The sequence below is a fragment of the Schistocerca cancellata genome, chromosome 9, assembly GCF_023864275.1.
Source record: "Schistocerca cancellata isolate TAMUIC-IGC-003103 chromosome 9, iqSchCanc2.1, whole genome shotgun sequence".
NCBI lineage: Eukaryota > Metazoa > Arthropoda > Insecta > Orthoptera > Acrididae > Schistocerca > Schistocerca cancellata.
The window spans coordinates 495,878,838-495,904,331 of NC_064634.1; the positions used below are offsets into that span (position 1 = coordinate 495,878,838).

General features: G+C 40.3%; 1 protein-coding gene across 1 annotated transcript in view; it reads right to left on the reverse strand.

Moving 5' to 3' along the window:
- Nucleotides 1-1,575: 1,575 nt before the first annotated feature.
- Nucleotides 1,576-25,494, reverse strand: part of LOC126100797 (scavenger receptor class B member 1-like) — a 224,877-nt gene continuing 200,958 nt past the window's right edge. Inside the window, exons 7-11 of the mRNA XM_049911421.1 lie at nucleotides 17,024-17,186; nucleotides 16,310-16,428; nucleotides 12,928-13,053; nucleotides 3,908-4,143; nucleotides 1,576-3,676 (exon numbers count right to left, since the gene is read on the reverse strand). Coding sequence (XP_049767378.1) covers nucleotides 3,514-3,676; nucleotides 3,908-4,143; nucleotides 12,928-13,053; nucleotides 16,310-16,428; nucleotides 17,024-17,186 — 807 coding nt within the window. The 3' untranslated portion in view covers nucleotides 1,576-3,513. The remainder of the gene's footprint in view (nucleotides 3,677-3,907; nucleotides 4,144-12,927; nucleotides 13,054-16,309; nucleotides 16,429-17,023; nucleotides 17,187-25,494) is intronic.

Below are 25,494 nucleotides of genomic sequence, written 5' to 3' on the forward strand. Positions count from 1 at the left end.
CTCTATCCATACAAAATTCAAACGCGGCAACCCCTCAGCACCGCTACCATTGCTGCACGAGAGACATTCGCTAACGATATAGTGCACAGGATTGATGGCGGCGATATGCATGTGGGCAGCATTTGGTTTACTGACGAAGCTTATTTTTACCTGGACGGCTTCGTCAATAAACAGAACTGGCGCATATGGGGAACCGAAAAGCCCCATGTTGCAGTCCCATCGTCCCTGCATCCTCAAAAAGTACTGGTCTGGGCCGCCATTTCTTCCAAAGGAATCATTGGCCCATTTTTCAGATCCGAAACGATTACTGCATCACACTATCTGGACATTCTTCATGAATTTGTGGCGGTACAAACTGCCTTAGACGACACTGCGAACACCTCGTGGTTTATGCAAGATGGTGCCCGGCCACATCGCACGGCCGACGTCTTGAATTTCCTGAATGAATATTTCGATGATCGTATGATTGCTTTGGGCTATCCGAAACATACAGGAGGCGGCGTGGATTGGCCTCCCTATTTGCCAGACATGAACCCCTGTGACTTCTTTCTGTGGGGACACTTGAAAGACCAGGTGTACCGCCAGAATCCAGAAACAATTGAACAGCTGAAGCAGTACATCTCATCTGCAAGTGAAGCCATTCCGCCAGACACGTTGTCAAAGGTTTTGGGTAATTTCATTCAGAGACTACACCATATTATTGCTACGCATGGTGGATATGTGGAAAATATCATACTATAGAGTTTCCCAGACCGCAGCGCCATCTGTTGTTGAAAATTGTAACTACTGTAATTTCGAAAGTTTGTCTGCCTGAAAATGTACTGTTGTCCCAAGCATATTGCAACAAACGGTGTATTTCTATCGCTGCTCGTTTAGTTTTTATTGCCGTTTCAAATATACCGGTCATTTTTGAAACACCCTGTATAATGGTATGAACCACTGACTTGTAAGAGGAAGATGCCATAAATTGTCCCAACAGTGTAATGCTCTGTTTCTTATAACTTACCAGCTTCTGTGTGACTGGTGTCAACCTCTACCCAGAGCACTTGGTGAAAAAAAGTTGATAAACATGGGAGAAGTCACAAGCTTTGGAGTCACATAGTTCACATCCATGTCCATATAACAACCTTCAGCATATGAACAGGAAGGTAATGTGGCCTTTCTTCTGACAAGTGTTACATGTAGCTCAGTGCTTAGGGCACACCAAACATTTGTGCTGAACAAAACAGAAAGGACAAAATGGAAACAGAGATTGCTGATGCTGGCACTGTGGTGGTCATGGCTTCATGGGCCAGTGTTTTGCCTTCTTTGATGTCTTATAACTCTTCATTAATGGAGGTGGCAAAACTCAATAAATATGCAACTTCACCTTCCATCACCTACTTTCCTTTTCTGTAGCTGAGAGTTTCATGTGCTGGAATTTTTTTACCCAGTTGACATCAAAGAAGGATCAGTGCCTAATGCTAAAATTGAACTTATGATTTATACGCAATTATGTACACAAAACAAAATTTGGTATGAAGAACAGAAACGTGTGTGAAAAGTAGTTCCTATGATCTAATTAAAATACAAAACTCAACTCAAATAACTTAGTTTTATTTAAAAATTAACAGTAGCAAGGTTATTACCTTTTGTGGATGTGTGTGTTCAATGTGGTAAACACACATGATAATGAGCAAACATTTGTAACATCTTAGAAGAAAAGTCTTCATTAAAAATATGGATCCATTAAAACTGGACTGTGCAACTAATGTAACATTTCTTCATTTTAAAGAAGAAAAAAAGTTAAAGGTCAAACTGATCTTACAATGTGTTCAGATTTAAGAAAAGGAAACTACAACTCCTTTTTATGATGTCAACACATGTAGACTGATTTCTCTTTAACTTAAAAATTGGATATTCTTTGCCTCTTCCTACAAGTTTGAAGCACAAAAATATAGGTTCTCAACAGGGGAAGAATTGTACACAATTTTCAGATCACAGTACTGTTTTAGAAATATGTTGCACTGGTATGTATTGTGGAAAACCATCAACTGTAACTACAGTTCAACACATTTCCTCTCCGTTACCTCAAATGTTCACTTCACAAATAGCTGCTTCTAAAATTATTTTGTCACTAAAAACTCATCTTTACAATATAAAAACACATCTTATTACATCATATCAGGTACATCACATTTACATGTGGTATTGAAAATATGGAAGACAGCAATTTAGTAAACTGTGTCAGATATTGTTTATAAGCTACCTCTGTATAGTTCTTTTATATATAATTTTCTATATCTGGAAACAATTGCAGCAATGATGTTGCAAGAAAATTTTTTAATGAATAACAGTTTCACAGCTGACCATTAATAAAATGATGACATTCCTATGAACATTACATAAGGCGACCCTGAACACCAAAAACTGACCTCTGAAAGTAACTTATGCCTCATCTAATTATGTTCAGTTGTCTTAAATTAACACACACTACTGCAGCGGGTATTCAGAACAGTTTGTTTAGAATCTTTTTGAGGCATCACTTACAGATGAAGTGGTTCATAATCACAATGCAGTCATGAATGGTATTCACCTAACATATCACTGAATGACCAGTGCACAGTGAAGATATGTTCTGTATATAATATTATATGAAAGAAACATAACACTAAACACACTGGTCACTCAACTTTTTCATGCAGTATTTTCCATTTTATACATACAGTATGTATGTGCTGTGCACACTTTTATAACTGTATATGCTTTTATATTTGGCTTTAACATGAATTATCTACTAGAAAATAAAATAATTTAGAGGCCTATTGCAGAGTCAGCATGATACTATTATGTTCTTCAGATACAAAATTAATTTAAACTACATTACCTTTATTTTACAATATGTAGAATTACATTTTAATTTTTAGAAAAGGCAAGTGTTCAAACTATTGCACAAAATGTATATATATGTCGGTGTGCTGGAGATTGTACCAGAGTTGAACTGGAACAAAAGTAATGTTCTCACAGGTGAAATAAATTTTCATTTTAAAAACATATGTTTCACTTCAAATACAACATAAAACAGTGCAACAACAATCCTTTTACCAAAGTTGTCTTTCGTATGCTGTTCAACAGTCTTAAATACTTTTCTTTCACTTTAAAAGGAAACTGAATATCCATTTTTCTCAGAAGTTAAAATTCATTTCCTTCTCACAGTTTTAAAGAAGAAAATGGATCATTGGGTGCCCAATGACACCTTCTACCTTCAAATTGCCAGGGGCTGCTTTGGTCAATTATGTGCAACCTTATAAGTCCAATAAGCCTCTGCACTTCAACTAGCCCTATTCCTCTGACTATCTTACACTCTGTTGTGCCCTTATTTTTGGCATACATGTAAAGCTGAACTTTATGTAACATGCTGATCTATAGACTGCTGGGAGCAGTTCCTTTCAGCATGTGTCCCAACACAGACTTCTATTTGAAGTTCTGACTTGAGTATGTTATACAACTTTCACACAAGAATGGTCTTTATGATCACACAGAAACCTCATCAAGAGCAGAATCCATCATGATCTTTGTACACTCAGGCACATCACTGAAATCCTCATCTTCCTCAGCAGTTTCTTCTTCAGCTTCTGGTGGAGGAACAAGTAAGGAGCTGTAGTATAAATCTAGCTCTTTTGCCCTCATGCTGTGTCTGAAACAAGAAGAGAGAGAAAGCTACTTTTATCTCTTGTAAAAGTGAACACTTGAAAAGTTTGGAAGAAAATTACCAATGCACTAATCTTTAAGAAAATAATGATAGAAATTTGAATGGAATGAGTATTGTACACTTATATTTTAACATTTTAAACTAAAAAAGGTGTTCAGTGAAATGTGTTGCAAAGAAATTTGTGTCCATTTAAATAAATTTGCTGCTGTTCCTCACCTGCGCACAATTTGTGCTGCCTCTGCAACAGGTCCCACTGACTGAGGGAGATACTTGAAGTCATACATTTGCCCTCCATTTGATGCTCTTTGAACCCATACTCTTAGGAGCACAATGGCAAATAATCCAACACCAACAATGAATGATAAATACACTATCACCTTTTCTAAGACTGGTAGTACATTCAGGTACAGATAGTAACGTGTGTTAAGAAACTGTGGCAGGCCATACATACCCTGAAAAAGAAATAGGCAATGAGGAAACGATATTTGCAGTTACTGAGAAAACAAATATAATCATGATACAAAACAATTCTTTTCTATTCACTTTCAGGTACAATGACACTTCCCCTGGATTACTTCATTGCATTCAGAATGTGCTTCACTTGGTTTTTCTTCAATTTCTTTTTTGAATTGGAAAAATGTACAATTAATCATCTTATTTTTATAGCATCTACCTTATTGAAAGTAATGTTTTGCTTTAGGGTGCAAAGATGAATAAGTTTTATGCTTCTACAACATGCAAATCATCATCATCATCATCATCATCATCATCATCATCATCAATCACCATTATCAGCCTCGTCATCATGATCATCATCATTTTGAACAGTTTTCAGCCCCAGGCTGGGTCTGTTTGGAACATAAGCCTCACAATCTAGTCCTGTTTACCCACCATATTTCTGCATTTACTCTGGACCAGACACTCCTTCACACCTTTCAGCCCTCTATCCCTGGTCTTTCTCCTGGTCATTCCTCTCACATCTCCATTTTGTGTATCTTCTTGAAAATCATCTTATTTTCCATTCTCTTTAAGTTCTCTTACCATCTTAGCTCTGATGTTTCAATTCTGTTCTGCAAGTGTTCCTGTTCTAGTATTTCCCTTACCCTTTCATTCCTCATCCCATATCTTTTCCTTATTACTCATATCTTACTTCTGAGGAACTTCATTTCACATGCCTGTAATCTGCTTACATCTCTTTCCTTCATTACCCATGTTTCAGATGTGTGGATCGGTATTGGAGTAACTTCTATGTACTACTACTTTGCTTTTTTGTGGGACATCTTTGTTCCAAATGACGCTCCCAACAATTTGCAGGAATACTTCTGCCTGTCTGCCATGTTCACTGATCTCTCTCTCATTTCTTCCATTTTCCTATATCACGCTAACCATTACTTGATACTTGCTATCTTATTCAGTTGTTTACCTCCAATTTCTATTCCATTAGTTGGTCCACCTATCTTTCTTTCTAGTTGTAACTAGGATCTCACATATATTGCCATATGTTTGCCCATGTTAGAAACATGCAAATCAGTATTTGGACCACAATTCCACTGTCAGTTAATATTTCCACTTCTATGACAACATTTAGATGCTGTTTTTGTGAGGGAATGCTGAGAAAACTGGCTGAATTTAGGAATTGTATTGGGACATTGTTTCTGTCATCACAGTTTATCACTGTATCAATGGATTTAAATATTTTTTTCTTTCCCTGTCATATTTTGTATTTTTTGCTTTGTTGAATTACACCATTTTTGCTGCTAAAATGGTTTGATCACATGAACATATAAATGGATAAACTTATTCGACAAGCTGTTCCTTTGTCTTTGCTCAGCTTATCAGTTAAGGCAATCTTGTCAGAGATTGATGCAATATGTGCCTTCTCCAAGCTGTATTCTAGAACATTCAAGAATATTCAAGAACATTTGTTAATCTTTGAGAATATTCATTAATACAAAAGAGACAAAATATGTTCTGGTAGCTACAACAATGTCATGCCAATGACTTCAAACACTCTCTTATCTCCTCAAGCATGACAGCTACCAACACAACTATTACAGCAAATGACAGGGAATCAAGGGTAGCATCAGACATGAAATGCAGTGTCTGGCATTGAGTTCACCCACAAACACTTTAAAATATATAAAATTAATTTATTTACAATTTTTTGTTTACATTCAAACTGATGTCTTCTGTAAATGTCCAACAACTTTACAGATTTCTGTATGACTGGCACATGAGATGCTAGTAAGAGACCATGGACATGGATAGTCAAATAAAACCAAATAAAACAAATCAGTCTGTTGTTCAGCACTGTAGGAACCTTCATACAAGGATGTTGGAACCTGACAGTGGCAGCACATCAGAGTTTTACAGGCAGAAACTAGAGGCAAAATATATGCTTTATTCCCACCAGTACTGTGGTATTAATTTATTCTGTTATCTTTATACCACTTTTTGTCAATCTTTTCACTTTTTTCTTCTGACTGTACTCCATCCAATTCATTATATTTGAGTGGGAGCCATGCCTTGCACTTCTTGTTCTTAGGTGTATCTTCTTTTCTTCTCTCATGTTGCCTTATTTTATTTATTCATTTGTTTCTTTCCTATATATTAAAGAGGAGAAATATCTCCAAGTTTGTTCATAGTTCACCCACAGTCTAACATAACAGTCGCGACCCTTCGCCTCAATTTTGTTGCCTTCAGCGCTAGCAGCGCTCCAAGCGGCCGGTAAGTTGAACTGTGAGTTCGGCGCGATCGTGAAAGCGAATAGTGATTGTTTATTTTGATTTATACAATGGTTTTTACCATCGGGAGCGTTTGTAGTGCAATAAATTGCAGCAGCAATAGGAAGAAGACACCACAGCTGTCTTTTTTAGGTTTCCTAAGGATCCTGAGAGCTATATACCATCATGTTACTAAACTGTATCGTCAGGATTCACTTGCAAATGTATGTGTATAAATGATGAATGTTTCGTTTTAGGAGCAAAAAATTGCTAGTTAATAGCAGATGAGAAGACCTTATTAAGAAAGACCCGGTTTACCTGTATAATAATATTAGGTTTTGTTCGCTACATTTCGTACAAAACCAGTTCACGACTGCAGACAATAACAAACTCGTGTAGAATGCAGTACCCACACTGTTTGACATTCCAAATAAGCCATCTCAACTGGCAATGAAGAGGAAACTGCCACAAAGATTCAACAGCCAGTCTAAAACTGTAAAACAGTCCTATGACACAGAAGCAGCCAGATCAACTCTCCACGTATTAGTGCCAGATTCATGAGAATCGTCAACACAGACCTGCTTTGACGATGAAGTGTTTAGATTAAGTGCAGCTGTTTGTGTCTTATAAAAGCGTGTGAAGTGTCAGAATGTGCAGATCGCTAGACTTCGAGCGAAACTATTATGAGATAAGGAAAGTGCCTACAGACAAATTGTTTGAAAATTATTCAAATATTTGGTTTTTCGTGAAATGTAATGTAATCAGCTCCTTATAATGTTTTCAGCATATTTCTCCCACTATTTGTCAGTATAAAGATGAAGGTCGTACTTGTGGCAACAGGCGACAATGACAAACACAGTAGGCCTACAGAACGATAAACGAGCTGTCCATTGCTTTTGCATGTGGAGGTACACGTCAGTGCTTCTTACATGTGAATCTGTGTGTTTATATTCTTTTGATATCAACGTGGTAAGCTGCAGTTCTGTCTAATGTCACAAGTGTTTCTTCACGAATGTGTTGTAGCTTGCCACTCTATTAATGGTTTTTGTCCATACTTGTGCTTATTTTAGAATCATTTTAGAAACATATATGCCTTCTGATACTACACAAACTCTTGGAGGCAAGAAACTAACTCGAATAATTTGGAAATTACGTAGGAAATGGATGCAAAACAAACATTATGCTTACGACGCGTCTGACGTTCATCTTACCTGCCGCTTGGAGCGCCAGTGTCACTCCATCTGTCAAACGGAAACAACTTTTACAGCAGTGAGTGTCGCGACTGTTATGTTAGACTGTGGTTCACCCTTGAAGAATTGGAATATATATACATAAAAGGGACTATCTGCACAAAATACTAAATGAATGCACAGATTTTAAACATAAATATTATCTATAAAACTTTATTAACATATTGGAACACAAGAAAGCATAACAGATATGGTCAAAAAAACACTCAGACCAAAAACATAATTCTCAAAAAAAGCCAATCATGCAATATAACATTATCATTGCTTAGCTAATTATACTTTGTAAACATTTGGCATCATAGTAAATAAACTGTCAAATAAATGCCAGATCTTACTTTATTGCAAACAAATAGTCAAGTAAATGGCAAAATGTATTCCATATGTTTATAATTGTTACATGACATATAATAATTAGACAATATAATCCCCATATAGTGGAGATGATGAGTCACAGATACACACAACAGGAAGACTATCAGAAAGTGAGCTTTTGCCCAAGGTTTTCATCAGAAACAGTCAACATACAGAAAAACGCTTATGCAAATGCAACTCACACCCACATGACCGCTGCTGAGGTCACACTCAAGCAGCAATGCATGATAGGAGTAGCAATGGTTGGTGGGGCTAAAGAGGAGGCTGTGGGGGGTAGAGGGAGGGATAGGAAGGTAGGGATGGGGGGACGGAAAAGTGCTGCTTATGGGAGCATACAGGGAGAAGCTGGAGAGAAGGTAGGGCAGATAGGTTGGGAGGGTAATTACGGTCTCTGAAGGCCTCAGTGAGGTCTTCAGTATATTTTGAGAGGGATCACTTGTCATTACAGATGTAACAGCTGCAGTGATGAGTGGTCCCTCACAAAATATACTGAGGATCTGAGGATCTCACCGAGGCCTTCAGAGACCGTAATTACCAGTCACTCACCATTTCTCAAATCCCACTGTCCAGCCACAGAGGAGCATTCCCCTTGTGACTCAGTACCATGAATCAAATTGTTTGTCAGGATTTTGATTACCTCTTGTTATGCCATGAAATGAGTAATGCCCTACCTACTATCCTTTCCACCCCTCTTACAGTGGTATTCAGTTGCCCATGGAACATACACAATATCCTCATCCACTCATAAAGAACTCCTGCTCCCAACCCCTTGCCTCATGAATCATAACCCTATAATAGAGCTAGGTGCAAGACCCTCCCACCACCACCTACTCCAGTCCGATCACAAACATCAACTGTCCCACCAAAGACAGGGCTATCTGTGAAACAAGTCATGCAATTTACCAGCTCAACTACAACCACTGTGCTGCACTCTATGTAGGCATAGCAACCAACAAGCTTCCTGTCCACATGAATGGCCACATACAAACTATGTCCATGAAACATCTGGACCACCTCATTGCTAAGCACAGTGCCCAACATGGCATTTATCATTTCAATGGCTGTTTCACAGCCTGTGCCATCTGGATCCTTCCCACCAACACCAGCTTTTCTGAATTGTGTGGATGGGAAGTCTCCCTGCAATAAATCCTTCATACCCATAACCATCCTGGCCTCAACCTTCGTTAGCCATTGTCCTTACTCACATAGCCCCTTCCCTGTTCCCATTCAAGCACTACACAGACCTCTATTCCACCAATGCACCCACATTCTTCACTCCTTTTCTGAGACCCCCCTCCCCCTCCTTCCTGCCCTCAGTCTAATCTCCTGACTACACTTAGCTGCTCTACCCTCTCTCCACCTTGTCCCTGTATGCTTCCACAAGCAGCACTTTACCAAACCTCCCCCCCCCCCCCCCCCCATACCCTGCTATCCCTCTCCCTCCCCACTCCAGCATCATCTTTACCCCCATCACCTGTGGCTTCTCCTGTGATGCGCTGCTGCTTGTAGTGTGGCGCCCAGAGACTGTGGTCGTGTGTGTGTGTGTGTGTGTGTGTGTGTGTGTGGCGCAAAAGTCCACTTTATGACAGTCTTTTTGTTTTGCATATCTGCAACTCAGCATATCCACTATATGGTGAGTAGCAACTATCCTTTTCATAATATTGTAGACATACACTATGTGATCAAAAGCATCTGGACACCTGGCTGAAAATGACTTACAAGTTCATGGTGCCCTCCATCGGTAATGCTGGAATTCAATATTGTGTTGGACCACCCTTAGCCTTAATGACAGCTTCCTCTCTCACAGGCATACATTCAGTCAGGGGCTGGTAGGTTTCTTGGGGAATGGCAGCCCATTCTTCCTGGAGTGCTGCACTGAGGAGAGGTATCTATGTTGGTCAGTGAGGCCTGACATGAAGTCGGCATTCCAAAACACAGGATTCAGGTCAGGACTGTGTGCTGGCCTGTCCATTACAGGGATATTATTGTTGTGTAACCACTCCACCACAGGTCATGCACTGTGAACAGGTGCTCAATTATGTTGAAAGATGCAGTCGCCATCCCCAAGTTGCTATTCAACAGTGGCAACCATGAAGGTGCTTAAAACATCAATGTAGGCCTGTGCTGTGATAGTGTGATGCAAAACAACAAGGGGTGCAAGCCCTCTCCATCAAAAAAAACAACCACACCATAACACCACCATCTCTGAATTTTACTGTTGGCACTACACACACAGACAGATGATGTGATGTTCACCAGGCATTCACCATATCCACACCCTGCCATTGGATCGCAACATTGTGTACCTTGATTCGTCATTCCACACAACGTTTTTCCACTGTTCAATCATCCAATGTTTACACTCCTTACGCCAAGCATTGTTTGGCATTTACTGGCGTGATGTGTGGCTTATGAGCAGCTGCTCAACTGTGAAATCCAAGTTTTCTCACCTTCTGACTAACTGTCATAGTACTTGCAATGGATCCTGATGCAGTTTGGAATTCCTGTGTGATGATCTGGATAGATGTCTGCCTATTACACATTATGACCCTCTTCAACTGTTGGCGGTCTCTGTCAGTCAACAGACGAGTTCGGCCTGTACACTTTTGTGCTGTACATGTCCTTGCACATTTCCATTTCACTGACATTGGAAGCAATGGATCTAGGAATGTTTAGGAGTGTGGAAATTTCATGTACGGATGAATGACAAGTGACACACAATCATCTGACCACGTTCTAAGTCCGTGAGTTCTGTGGAGTGTCCCAGTCTGCTCTCTCATGATCTCTAATGACTATGGAGGTCACCAGTATGGAGCACCTGGCAGTAGGTGGCAGCACAATACACCTAATATGAAAAATGTGTTTTTGGGGGTGTCCAGATACTTTTGATCACATAGTGTAATTACCTATGTATAATTATGGACATGGACAATCACTACATATATAGATACTGTCACCAATGTTGTATTGCTGGTTACCTGAGAATGGCAATAAGGACAAAGACTGTTGCAGCTAGTCTGGACCTTTCCTTTCAAACTGTCATGTTATGATATATAAATAAGCGCTGGCAGGTCGATAGACACACAAGCAAACACAAACATACACACAAAATTCAAGCTTTCGCAACCAACGGTTGCCTCATCAGGAAAGAGGGAAGGAGAGGGAAAGATGAAAGGATTTGGGTTTTAAGGGAGAGGGTAAGGAGTCATTCCAATCCCGGGAGCGGAAAGACTTACCTTAGGGGGAAAAAAGGACAGGTATACATTTGCGCACACACACACATATCCATCCGCATATACACAGACACAAGCAGACATTTGTCACCTGTGGGAAGCGGCTAAAAATGATCGGTGATGTGAGAAAAACGGAAATGGAAATAAAGCAAAAGTTATTAAAACCAGCCGAAAAGGTTGTTTAATAGCTGAAAGGAACTGTTTGTGAACTAGAAATGGTGGATTTTATAGCAGCGGTAGTGTTGAAAGCGGAAAAAATTTTTTTGGTTATGGTTTGGAAGTGGGTTACGTATTATTATGTATTATTGAGTATATATCGGCGGGATAAAATTGTATACTGGATTACGGTAAAAAAGGAGAAGGTGAATACGAAGTGAAACTACTGGCAAAGTTTTGCCAATTTACTGCATATTTTTACACAATACCCTAATGAGCATTCCATTGTACATAGGTTATATACATTTTTGATGTTTATAGTATACAAATATATGTGTAACATATATGTATATAAAGGGTAAATGTTTTTACCAAAAATCTTGAAAAGTTCTCAATTGATTTACTTCAAACTTTTACATGATTCTCTGATAAACATTCAGATGGAGATGTGTTACATATTTTTTAAATGACAATTTACAGGTTTTGTATTAAAAAAAACCCCTGAGAACAAAAATTCTGTGCTGTGCTGAGAAAGTGTGCAACAATTTTGATATTTTTCTTGCTGTCATTTTGAACTACGTTAAGATAGCAGGTAAATCACTACACAAATTGTTTCTCCCACATACATTCTTTCTCCCTATTGGTATTTTCAAACTCAAAATGTGTACATAACAATATTCTGTAAAACTAGCAAGAGGAAAAAAACAAAACAGAAAACAGGAAAGATGTATTTATGGCTTATTGGCCTATGAGTAGAAATCATATGAATAGTCTGAAACTTTGTAATCCTAGCCCTGCACAGATTAAAACAGCACAAAATACTGTCATCAAGGCAACTGTCCTTGCAGGCCCAGCAGCTAGAGAGGTGTCTCTCATATCCCATATACCAATAATCCCAAGCAATTTACACTTTCATTATATGTGACTTCAGTTTCTAGTCAGTATTTCATTTTCAATGATAGTAAACATGGCTCAATGCCAGAGAGAAGGGTAGGAGAACAGAGAGAGGGAGGAGCAAATGGACATAGAGAGGGGAAGGAAGGGATGAGTAGAGAGAGAGGGGAGAGAGGAATGGGCAGGAGAGGGGGGAGGTGGAGGAGGAGGAGGAGGAGGAGGAGGAAGAGGAGGAGGAGATGAAAAAAGAGAAAAGGAGGAGGAGGAGGAGGAGGAGGACAAAAAAGGGTGAGGACTAGTTTGAGATGTATATCAAATTGATATACATATTTAACAATTGAAAAGCATTCCTGGGTTCACTAGTTTGTTATAATATCCACTACAACAGTGAGACTGTTAAGCAAGAAAGCTATGCTGCAAAGTTTTTTTCCCTTTTTTCCAATTAAGAAAGAACAGGAGTGCTTCTGGGAGAGTGAGTTAATACACTCTACAGATTTTTTAATTAAAATTAATTATTTTTAAGAAAAATTTTGGAACCTGATATCAATATTTCCTCAAACAAGACTATAATAATTTAGCAGATGAAGATCTAAAAGAGTTTCACATACCACTTCTGTCCAGAGCATCGGTATAACCATGTTGCTAAACTGACGAACAGAGCGAAATGATGATACGTCTCCCATTGCCATGTTTATCTGGAATCTGACTTTTACCTCAACTGGTAGTCCAGCATCCTGTCAGACAAGAAAGCATCAAAGTTAATTTTTCCCACATAATTTACATGATAATTGTTACAAGATTTCTATTAAGCACTGTGTTTACTCAGACAGAATAAATGACTAAGTTTCTGAGAATTTACATACAGTTTACATTCAGACATTTTTAATAACAACAACAAAACTTTCCTGGAACTTTCAGCAATACTGTATGACTTATCAAAACTGAAAATACAAGATTTTTCATTATTTTTTTATGAAAATGTAACATTTAACAGTTTCTGGGCAGTATATATCTTCAAGAGTAATGACAGAATGGCCAGAACAGACATCTAAGTACATACGCTATTGTAGCTTTTGGCACTAATTGTTCCCTCCTTGCACAGGAGACAGATAGGGTAAGTTAAAAAGGAAGGCGTGGATCACAGACTTCAGGATGAGAGGCACTCAACCTACCTTCCCTCCCTCCACAGAAGGTACTCTTAATCCAGAGAGCTATGATGATTTGCATACTTTTATGTATGTGTACTGGCAGTACCAACATTTCTTGTAAAATTAAGTGCTGGCTTGCAGTCTGTCTCATAATTCTATAGTTTTTTGGGAGAATTTTCATGTTGATCCAATTAACATTGTTAAGAAATGTTTTGAGTCCAGGGGTAAATTTATTAGTTCATTTTGCATTATTCATTCATGCATGCATATTCAGTGAATCCTTACATTGGTGAGCCAGCTCTGATGTGTAAAATGCTAAAATTATGATTACATACAGTATGATCAACAACTGTCCCTATTTTTGTTTCACTGCTGTTCAGTCAGAAATGAAATAATAATAATTTTAATGTTATATTATGTTCTGTTCTATGCAATTACATAATTGTTACATAAGAGTAGTTTGTTCCAAGTGTAACCATGAATAAGTAAAGATTATACATATGTTAAATGTTTCTGACTCTTCTCAGACAGCAGTTAAAATGGATATATGGTAATCTCCCACAGCAGAACAGAGATGGTAGAGACAGGAGAAGGGGAGATATATGACTCTGGATGTGGAAGCAATAGACTCTCTATGCAACTGGCAAAGCAGTGTTAGCTTTAATCTCTTCAGTGATAACTGTCTCTGGGGGCCAAGCACCCTTCTGGTGGGTAATCAAACCCATACACAACAAATTTGCAAAATTGCGAGAATCCCTGAGACAATATCCCTGGTTTATCATATGGTTTGGTTCAATGGATAAAGAAGAGGCCATGGAAACCACACTTTGTCCACACATTTTCAACAGAGGACTGTGATGTTAGCATGGAGTTTTCTGAATGCATGAATGCTGTATGGGTGGAAGAGGTACCAGACATCTTCAGCAGCATTCTGTGTCAGATGAGGCCACGTTCCATGGGGGTATGCTCATAAATCACTAGCTGTCATACTTAACAAAAACAATCCTGAAGCTGAAATAGAAAAATTGCAGTCATGTCTAGTGTTGACTGTATGCTGTGGTATTCATGATGAACCTCTTTTTGCTCTGTACTTTCTTCAAGAAACAGCAAATGTGTATATGCTACAAACTTTCATGTGTCCCGTCACTGCAAACTGGGACAATGTACACTTCATAAAGGATGGAGGATCTTCTCATTTTGCATTGATTTCACAAGATTGGTTTGGTGGTGTTTTTGCAGGCCATGTTATTGCACACTGCAGAAATGTTGAGTGCTACCACAAAGTCCAGAAGTGACAGTAATAGATTTCCTTCTCTGGAGGACATTTAAAAGAGAAGGCACACACTGGAAAACTGTGTGATTTGGACACATTGGACATATTGGAAGCAGTGATTGGGGTAGTGCACACACATACCAAACAGTATGTTGCCCCTGTTGGCCAGGAACATAGCATCCCGACTGAAATAGTGTGCCACTAATGCTGGTGCCTATGTTGAAATGTGAAATTCCAAGAACTATAGTACCTAATAAAAGTGAAATTAACCATTTAACAAATTTCATGCCAGATATATAATGAAATAAGAATAGGGACATAATAGTGGACATTTGCATGAAGATTGCATTTACTATCCCACAGATATACAAACAGGTAATATAGTATCACAAATATGGAAACATCATTATCTTCACATTTCAATGTTGTGTTCAGAACAGTTTGATATACTTCTGGGAAGTCAGCAATAAATGTGTAAGCATATGTAACAAAAATACATATTCACACTGTTGAGTTGCTTTGAAAGAGAAAAGAATATGTACACAATTTGCAACAGGAGGCTCCTGGACTTTCTCTAAAAGTGATTCTAATCACTCATTTCTGAGCAACAAAGATTCATTAAACAAGAGAATACTGTAAGAAGTGAAACAGATCTGTAATTGCTCACATTTGAAGCCACTCACATTCTTGGAACAGGCCAGGCTTTACAGTAACAGATTCCATGCTTTCTGTAAATACACCATGGTACATTGCCAAGTTAAATGAAAATTCAAGGCCAGGCTTGAACTGTACCTCCAAGAGGTATTATTTTCATATAATTTCAAAAGAGAAATTTTAATTACAAATCATTTGTGTGGACTGTGCATCAATTGTAACAAAATTCTTCTGGGTGGATGACATTGTCACACCATAAAACGCCTCAGTGTTTTGGTCCACTGTTAGAAGTAGCCTTAATGAGGTGATATTTATATTACTGATCTAGTTCCAGCACTTTGTGTATGGCTGCATCTCCTTACCACTATTATGTGACAAGCACATCATGAAAATTGTGACTCACTGATGGGGTCAGGGAGGTTGTGGGCGAGGTGTTTAATTGCGGCAATTTTTATTTAATTTTTAATGGCCACTATAGATGAACCAGGTAGGAAACATTATTATTACATAACACTGCTTCTTAAGTACCCAGTGGTGGTTGAGGCATATCAGTTGTTGGCAACCAAGATGATGATATCGAGCATCATGCTTCATGTCAACTGGATTACTGGATCACCCAGTTTTGCAAATTTTAAGACAGTGGTATGGAAACTACATGTCACCATCATAATCAGTGGTAACATAAAAAAGCCATTGACAGAATTGTAATATGGCACTGGTTTGGTGAGGATGAGGAATGAGAAAACTACATTACTCCCCTCTTGAGTGAACAGGGTGTCACTGACTATGAGAAAACTTTTAAACTAGAATATTTTTATTTGTACATCTTAAATATCCTGGTTATTTAACTTCGGAAACAGTGCCTTGTTTTCAACTACAAAAATGCAGCTTTCATAAATATTGGCGGTATCTTACTGGCTGAATAAGAAATCTCGACTCGTGTTTCTCTGGATCAGGATGTATTCCTTCCACACCTTCTATAAGACTTTTGTCAGCTTTGTAGAAGTGAGGATATGAAACTGCAATAGGAAAACCTGTGAAAAGTAAAATAATTGTCAAACATTTTCAGAAATATAGTACTATCATACTCATTTGTTCAATTACTTCAACTTAGATAAGCTATTACATGCTAAGTAGCATAAGACACAGGAAGACAAATATGAACAACTGGTGAAAATACTACTTGTCGTCCTGTTGTAATGCTAAGTAATGTTAATCATAATGTACATTATAATCAAATAAATAATCAGCTACATTGAAGACTTTGTTAACTGTGCTGCATTACATATAACGAGAGAGAGTACTGCCAAACACAGATACAAAAAAATAAAGGCAAAATGTCACCCCCCCCCCCCCCCCCCCCCCCACACACACACACGCAAGAATTAACTTTTGGTGTCTTCACCCAACAAGAGCTACTAAAATATTTCAGTGAAGGAAAGACACAACTGTTTTACCAAGAACTACACTTATGTTAACTTATTCTTCCATTGCTTTTTAGTTGAACAACATAATTATAAATGAAATTTTTCATTTATGACTATTTTCATTTAAACAATTTACTTGCAATGTAATGTTCCTAAGATCAAGTGAAAACAGGGTGGCTTGAGTAAAAGTTATAGAACTTACCATAATAGCAGTCTGTTACATCAATTAAGCCCTCCTGGAGACAGTGCCCATTCCGACAAAAGCATTTGTTTCGTGGGTCTGTGCGACCATTATCCAAAACTCCATCTACGAACTTGTAGCTATAAGCATACAAACCATTCTTTACTGTACTTCCTGTACGAACCTGAAAAAGATTCATCAGGTGAAATCATCTGCAATGTAGGAAATATATATTTCACTTAAAACAAATCTATAAAATAGACTGACTGTAGTCAATGACTTCACTTGTGGCTCACAAGGTCTACGTATGTGATGGTGATTATGTGTTCAAGGGCTCTTAACATCTTGATCATCAGTCCCTCATTGCTCTGGAAATTCACATAAAATGATGTGAACTGAGAAAAGAACAACAGTCATTGCCAACGTGGTTGAAAATTCATGTGGTAGTGGCATAAGTCAGATGGTTAAATGGGAGGTACAACTCAGGGAGCTAAAAACTATATCCACTTGAGGAAGAATACTCCAAGAAGGGTCATCACAGTCAGTACTACTAAACTCAAGACTGTGTGGAGTAGAGAGTCAGTCAGCTTAAACTGTTAGTTAAATGAAATTTCTATTAGATGAAACAAATTAAAAATGCATAGCAGTGCAGAGGTAGAAAGTAGGTGGAGACCTGTTGTGGTACACATTGTAGCTTTCTCCACACCCTTTCCTGAGACAGAATGTTAACATACATAAAATTTTACTACAAAATCCACTTGATTTTGTAAGCTGCTGTCCTGTCCAGAGTAGGGAAATAGACTGGTTGATGTTTCATCTCTGATTAGTGAGTAGTGTACATGTTATGAGAATGTAAGCTATCATGAGATGAACACAACAGCTGCATGGAGGGAAATCCTCTTGATGCAAAACATCCTCATGAGTAAGTCTGCAGTGGCCAATACACAGTCAGCACAGTATGATGGCATCTTTCTGTGAGGCCTGGAGAGAAGTATGTCACACCTTGGTGATCTCCTGGGATGCTCTCAACTTGTTGAGGGTTAAAGTAGTCTGCCATTCCATGCACTAAGTTTGTAAAATTTTATGTCTTAGTTGCAGCCATAAATCTGTGCCTGGTACTCTGAGTTCAAGTTCATCATAACCTCTGTGTTTCCCACATGTCATATATGACACACAGAACTGATATAGATATGACCTAATGGAAACACCTTGCTTGAAAGAATAAATCAGGAAAACAAACTGAATGTATCAGAGAAGTACTAAATCTTATCCAGGTGTGTCATTCATTATTCTAGACTTCTCTGATAGAAAGAACAGCATTGACTTCATCTCAATAATGCAAGAAAAGCTCAGATTAGTTCCCAGTTAATGGAACACACAAATAACCTTCATAGGAAGCATAAGCTATCTGGTATCCTGGCTTGATCTGAAATTGAATACACTGATGACAGGTAAGGATCATTTAGATGGGATAAACACTAATACATGAGAAGGTAAAATAAATGCAATTGATGAAGTGGTTTGCATTGAAAAGGCAACATCACTCGTTCCTGCAGTACCACCAATGAGCCCTAACATCACTAAAATTGCAGTCACAGCCACTACAGCAGCCAAGATGAAGGATAATGCTACCACCCATATGTTGTCCATAAATAATTTTTGTGAACATACATACCACAGTCAAAACAACCAGATAGGGACTGTCACTCACACACTAAAATATTTCATCTTTAAAAGTGTAAAATTTTCAGTATAGATGCAATATTGGGTGCTGCAGAAAAGTTACAGTGGTGTGTTTTAATGAACAATGGTCTCAAAAACAGGAAATGCTACTGTGTAACATACAGAAATGTTCACTAGCAACAAATTTTTGTAGGTCAGACTATAATATATGTGCATACCTGGGAGCACGCGTGTGTGTGTGTGTGTGTGTGTGTGTGTGTGTGTGTGTGTGTGTGTGTGTGTGTGTGTGTGTGTGGATATCAAGTGAAATTTGTGACTGGTTTGAGGACTTTTTGGTAGGGAGGACACAGCATGTTATCTTGGATGGCGAGTCATCGACATATGTAGAAGTAACTCTGAGTATACCTCAAGGAAGTGTGTTGGGACCCTTGCTGTTCATGTTGTGTATGTATGACCTTACAGACAATATTAGCAGTAACATATCCCTTTTTGTAGATGATCCAATTATTTATAATGAATTACAATCTGAGAGAAGCTGCGTAAATATTCAGTCAGATCTTGATAAGATTTCATTGTGGTCTAAAAATTGGCAACTTGCTCTAAATGTTCAGATGTGTAAAATTTTGCACTTCACAAAACAAAAAATGTCATATCCTAAGACTATAACATAAATAAGTAACTGTTGTAATTGACCAACTTATACAAATACCTGGCTGTAACACTTTGTAGTGATATGAAATGAAATGATCACATAGGTTCAGTCATGGGTGAAGCAGGTGGTAGACTTCAGTTTATTGGTAGAATACTGGGGAAGTGCAATCAGTCTACGAAAGAGATTGCTTACAAATCACTCATGTGTCCCATCCTAGAATATTGCTCAAGTTTGTGCGACACGTATGAGATAGGATTAACAGAGGATATTGAACACATACAGAGAAGGGCAGCACAGGTACTCACAGGTTTGTTTAATATGTGGGAGAGTGTGACAAAGATACTGAAGGAACTGAACTGACATACTCTTTAAGACACATGTAAACTATTCGTAGAAAGTCTATTAACAAAGTTTCAAAAACTGACTTTAAATAAATACACTAGGGATATACCATAACTCCTTGCGTATCACTCACATACGAATCACAAGGATAAAATTGGAGTAATTACTGCAGGCATGGAGGCTTTCAAGCAGTCATTCTTCCCATGCTCCATACATGAAATAAACAAGAAGAAAGCCCAATAACTGGTACAATGGGGCACACCATCTGCCATGTACCTCATTGTCATTTGCAGAGTATAGGGACAGATATAGATGGAGATATATACAATATAGAATTTTGTATGTACGTTTGTGTGTCTATCAACCTGCCAACGCTTTCTTTTGGTAAGTCACATCTTTGTTTTTTTTAAAAAAAAAAAAAAAAAAAAAAAATATATATATATATATATATATATATATATATATATATATATATATATATATATATATATATATTTAAAAGAAAGATGATGAGACTTACCAAACAAAAGCGCTGGCAGGTCGATAGACACACAAACAAACACAAACATACACACAAAATTCTAGCTTTCACAACCAACGGTTGCCTCGTCAGAAAAGAGGGAAGGAGAAGGAAAGACAAAAGGATATGGGTTTTAAGGGAGAGAGTAAGAAGTCATTCCAATCCCGGGAGCGGAAAGACTTACCTTAGGGGGAAAAAAGGACAGGTATACACTCGCACACACACACACATATCCATCCGCATATACACAGACACAAGCAGACATGTCTTTCGCAACCAACGGCTGCTTCATCAGGAAAGAGGGAAGGAGAGGGAAAGACGAAAGGATGTGGGTTTTAAGGGAGAGGGTAAGGAGTTATTCCAATCCCGGGAGCGGAAAGACTTACCTTAGGGGGAAAAAAGGACGGGTATACACTCGCGCGCGCGCGCTCCCACACACACACACACACACACACACACACACACACACACACACATATCCATCCACACATATTACAGACACAAGCAGACATATTAAAAGGCAAAGAGTTTGGGCAGAGATGTCAGTCGAGGCGGAAGTGCAGAGGCAAAGATGTTGTTGAATGACAGATGAGGTATGAGTGGCGGCAACTTGAAATTAGCGGAGATTGAGGCCTGGTGGATAACGGGAAGAGAGGATATATTGAAGGGCAAGTTACCATCTCCGGAGTTCGGATAGGTTGGTGTTAGTGGGAAGTATCCGGATAACCCGGATGGTGCAACACTGTGCCAAGATGTGCTGGCCGTGCACCAAGGCATGTTTAGCCACAGGGTGATCCTCATTACCAACAAACACTGCCTGCCTGTGTCCAGTCATGCGAATGGACAGTTTGTTGCTGGTCATTCCCACATAGAATGCGTCACAGTGTAGGCAGGTCAGTTGGTAAATCATGTGGGTGCTTTCACACGTGGCTCTGCCTTTGATCGTGTACACCTTCCGGGTTACAGGACTGGAGTAGGTGGTGGTGGGAGGGTGCATGGGACAGGTTTTACACCGGGGGCGGTTACAAGGGTAGGAGCCAGAGGGTAGGGAAGGTGGTTTGGGGATTTCATAGGGATGAACTAAGAGGTTACGAAGGTTAGGTGGACAGCGGAAAGACACTCTTGGTGGAGTGGGGAGGATTTCATGAAGGATGGATCTCATTCCAGGGCAGGATTTGAGGAAGTCGTATCCCTGCTGGGGAGCCACATTCAGAGTCTGATCCAGTCCCGGAAAGTATCCTGTCACAAGTGAGGCACTTTTGTGGTTCTTCTGAGGGAGGTTCTGGGTTTGAGGGGGTGAGGAAGTGGCTCTGGTTATTTGCTTCTGTACTAGGTCAGGAGGGTAGTTGCGGGATGCGAAAGCTGTTATCAGGTTGTTTGTGTAATGGTCCAGGGATTCCGGACTGGAGCAGATTCGTTTGCCACGAAGACCTAGGCTGTAGGGAAGGGACCGTTTGATGTGGAATGGGTGGCAGCTATCATAATGGAGGTACTGTTGCTTGTTGGTGGGTTTGATGTGGACGGACGTGTGAAGCTGGCCATTGAACAGGTGGAGGTCAACGTCAAGGAAAGTGGCATGGGATTTGGAGTAGGACCAGGTGAATCTGATGGAACCAAAGGAGTTGAGGTTGGAGAGGAAATTCTGGAGTTCTTTTTCACTGTGAGTCCAGATTATGAAGATGTCATCAATAAACCTGTACCAAACTTTGGGTTGGCAGGGCTGGGTAACCAAGAAGGCTTCCTCTAAGTGACCCATGAATAGGTTGGCATACGAGGGGGCCATCCTGGTACCCATGGCTGTTCCCTTTAATTGCTGGTATATCTGGCCTTCAAAAGTGTGACGTTGTGGGTCAGGATGAAGCTGGCTAAGGTAATGAGGAAGGAGGTTTTAGGTAGGGTGGCAGGTGGTCGGTGTGAAAGGAAGTGCTCCATCGCAGCGAGGCCCTGGACGTGTGGAATATTTGTGTATAAGGACGTGGCACCAATGGTTACAAGGATGGTTTCCGGGGGTAACAGATTGGGTAAGGGTTCCAGGCGTTCGAGAAAGTGGTTGGTGTCTTTGATGAAGGATGGGAGACTGCATGTAATGGGTTGAAGGTGTTGACCTACGTAGGCAGAGATACGTTCTGTGGGGGCTTGGTAACCAACTATAATGGGGTGGCCGGGATGATTGGGTTTGTGAATTTAGGAAGAAAGTAGAAGATAGGGGTGCGAGGTGTCAGTGGGGTCAGGAGAAAGGTTTTGTAGGGGGCCTAAGGTTCTGAGGATTCCTTGAAGCTCTGCCTGGACATCAGGAATGGGATTACCTTGGCAAACTTTGTATGTGGTGTTGTCTGAAAGCTGACGCAGTTCCTCAGCCACATACTCCCGACGATCAAGTACCATGGTCGTGGAACCCTTGTCCGCCGGAAGAATATATGGAAGTTTGCCAAGGTAATCCCATTCCTGATGTCCAGGCAGAGCTTCAAGGAATCCTCAGAACATTAGGCCTCCTACAAAACTTTCACCTGACTCCATCAACGTCCTGACCCCACTGACACCTCACATCCCTACCTTCTACCTTCTACCTAAAATTCACAAACCCAATCATCCCGGCTGCCCCATTGTAACTGGTTACCAAGCCCCCACAGAACGTATCTCTGCCTACATAGATCAACACCTTCAACCCATTACATGCAATCTCCCATCCTTCATCAAAGACACCAACCACTTTCTCGAACGCCTGGAATCCTTACCCAATCTGTTACCCCCGGAAGCCATCCTTGTAACCATTGGTGCCACATCCTTATACACAAATATTCCGCACGTCCAGGGCCTCACTGCGATGGAGCACTTCCTTTCACACCGACCACCTGCCACCCTACCTAAAACCTCTTTCCTCATTACCTTAGCCAGCTTCATCCTGACCCACAACTTCTTCCCTTTTGAAGGCCAGACATACCAGCAATTAAAGGGAACAGTCATGGGTACCAGGATAGCCCCCTCATACGCCAACCTATTCATGGGTCACTTAGAGGAAGCCTTCTTGGTTACCCAGGCCTGCCAACCCAAAGTTTGGTACAGATTTATTGATGACATCTTCATGATCTGGACTCACAGTGAAGAAGAACTCCAGAATTTCCTCTCCAACCTCAACTCCTTTGGCTCCATCAGGTTCACCTGGTCCTACTCCAAATCCCATGCCACTTTCCTTGACGTTGACCTCCACCTGTCCAATGGCCAGCTTCACACGTCCGTCCACATCAAACCCACCAACAAGCAACAGTACCTCCATTATGATAGCTGCCACCCATTCCACATCAAACGGTCCCTTCCCTATAGCCTAGGTCTTCGTGGCAAATGAATCTGCTCCAGTCCGGAATCCCTGAACCATTACACCAACAACCTGATAACAGCTTTCGCATCCCGCAACTACCCTCCTGACCTGGTACAGAAGCAAATAACCAGAGCCACTTCCTCACCCCCTCAAACCCAGAACCTCCCTCAGAAGAACCACAAAAGTGCCCCACTTGTGACAGGATACTTTCCGGGACTGGATCAGACTCTGAATGTGGCTCTCCAGCAGGGATACGACTTCCTCAAATCCTGCCCTGAAATGAGATCCATCCTTCATGAAATCCTCCCCACTCCACCAAGAGTGTCTTTCCGCCGTCCACCTAACCTTTGTAACCTCTTAGTTCATCCCTATGAAATCCCCAAACCACCTTCCCTACCCTCTGGCTCCTACCCTTGTAACCGCCCCGGTGTAAAACCTGTCCCATGCACCCTCCCACCACCACCTACTCCAGTCCTGTAACCCGGAAGGTGTACACGATCAAAGGCAGAGCCACGTGTGAAAGCACCCACATGATTTACCAACTGACCTGCCTACACTGTGAAGCCTTCTATGTGGGAATGACCAGCAACAAACTGTCCATTCGCATGACTGGACACAGGCAGACAGTGTTTGTTGGTAATGAGGATCACCCTGTGGCTAAACATACCTTGGTGCACGGCCAGCACATCTTGGCACAGTGTTACACCGTCAGGGTTATCTGGATACTTCCCACTAACACCAACCTACCTGAACTCCGGAGATGGTAACTTGCCCTTCAATATATCCTCTCTTCCCATTATCCACCAGGCCTCAATCTCTGCTAATTTCAAGTTGCCGCCACTCATACCTCACCTGTCATTCAACAACATCTTTGCCTCTGCACTTCTGCCTCGACTGACATCTCTGCCCAAACTCTTTGCCTTTTAATATGTCTGCTTGTGTCTGTATATGTGTGGATGAATATGTGTGTGTGTGCGCGCGTGCGAGTGTATACCCGCCCTTTTTCCCCCCTAAGGTAAGTCTTTCCGCTCCCGGGATTGGAATGACTCCTTACCCTTTCCCTTAAAACCCACATCCTTTCGTCTTTCCCTCTCCTTCCCTCTTTCCTGATGAAGCAGCTGTTGGTTGTGAAAGCTAGTATTTTGTGTGTATGTTTGTGTTTGTTGTGTGTCTATCGACCTGCCAGCACTTTTGTTTGGTAAGTCTCATCATCTTTGTTCTGTGACTTACCAAACGGGAAAGTGCTGGTAGATAGACAATAAAAAAACACACAAACATACACACAAAATTCAAGCTAACCAACGGTTGCTTCATCAGGAAAGAGGGAAGGAGAGGGAAAGATGAAAGGATGTGGGTTTTAGGGGAGAGGGTAAGGAGTCATTCAAATCCTGGGAGTGGAAAGACTTACCTTAGGGGGAAAAAGGGACAGGTATACACTCGCGCACGTACACACATATCCATGCGCACATATACAGACAGAGGCAGACATATGTAAGGGATTTGCGTGTGCGCGCACGCGCGCCTGCGAGTTTATACCTGTCCCCTTTTCCCCCTAAGGTAAGTCTTTCCACTCCTGGGATTGCAACGACTCCTTACCCTCTCCCTTAAAACCCACATCCTTTCGTCTTTCCCTCTTCTTCCCTCTTTCCTGATGAAGCAACCGTGGGTTGCGAAAGCTTGAAATTTTGTGTGTGTGTTTGTGTGTCTATCAATATGCTAGCACTTTCGTTTGGTAAGTCACATTATCTTTGTTTTTAGATATATTTTTCCCACGTGGAATGTTTCCCTCTTTTTTTCATTGAAGCACGGTTCACACACACATGTCTGTGGTTGCTGAGTGCTGTGTCCAGCCCCAATGGTCAGACAGTGGCCATTTGTATGTGAGTAGTTCTTGCATGAATATGTGTATGTATTGTATGTCAAAAAAGGCATTTTGACCAAAAGCTCACTTATATAGCAAGCAGTGTTTTCATAACCTG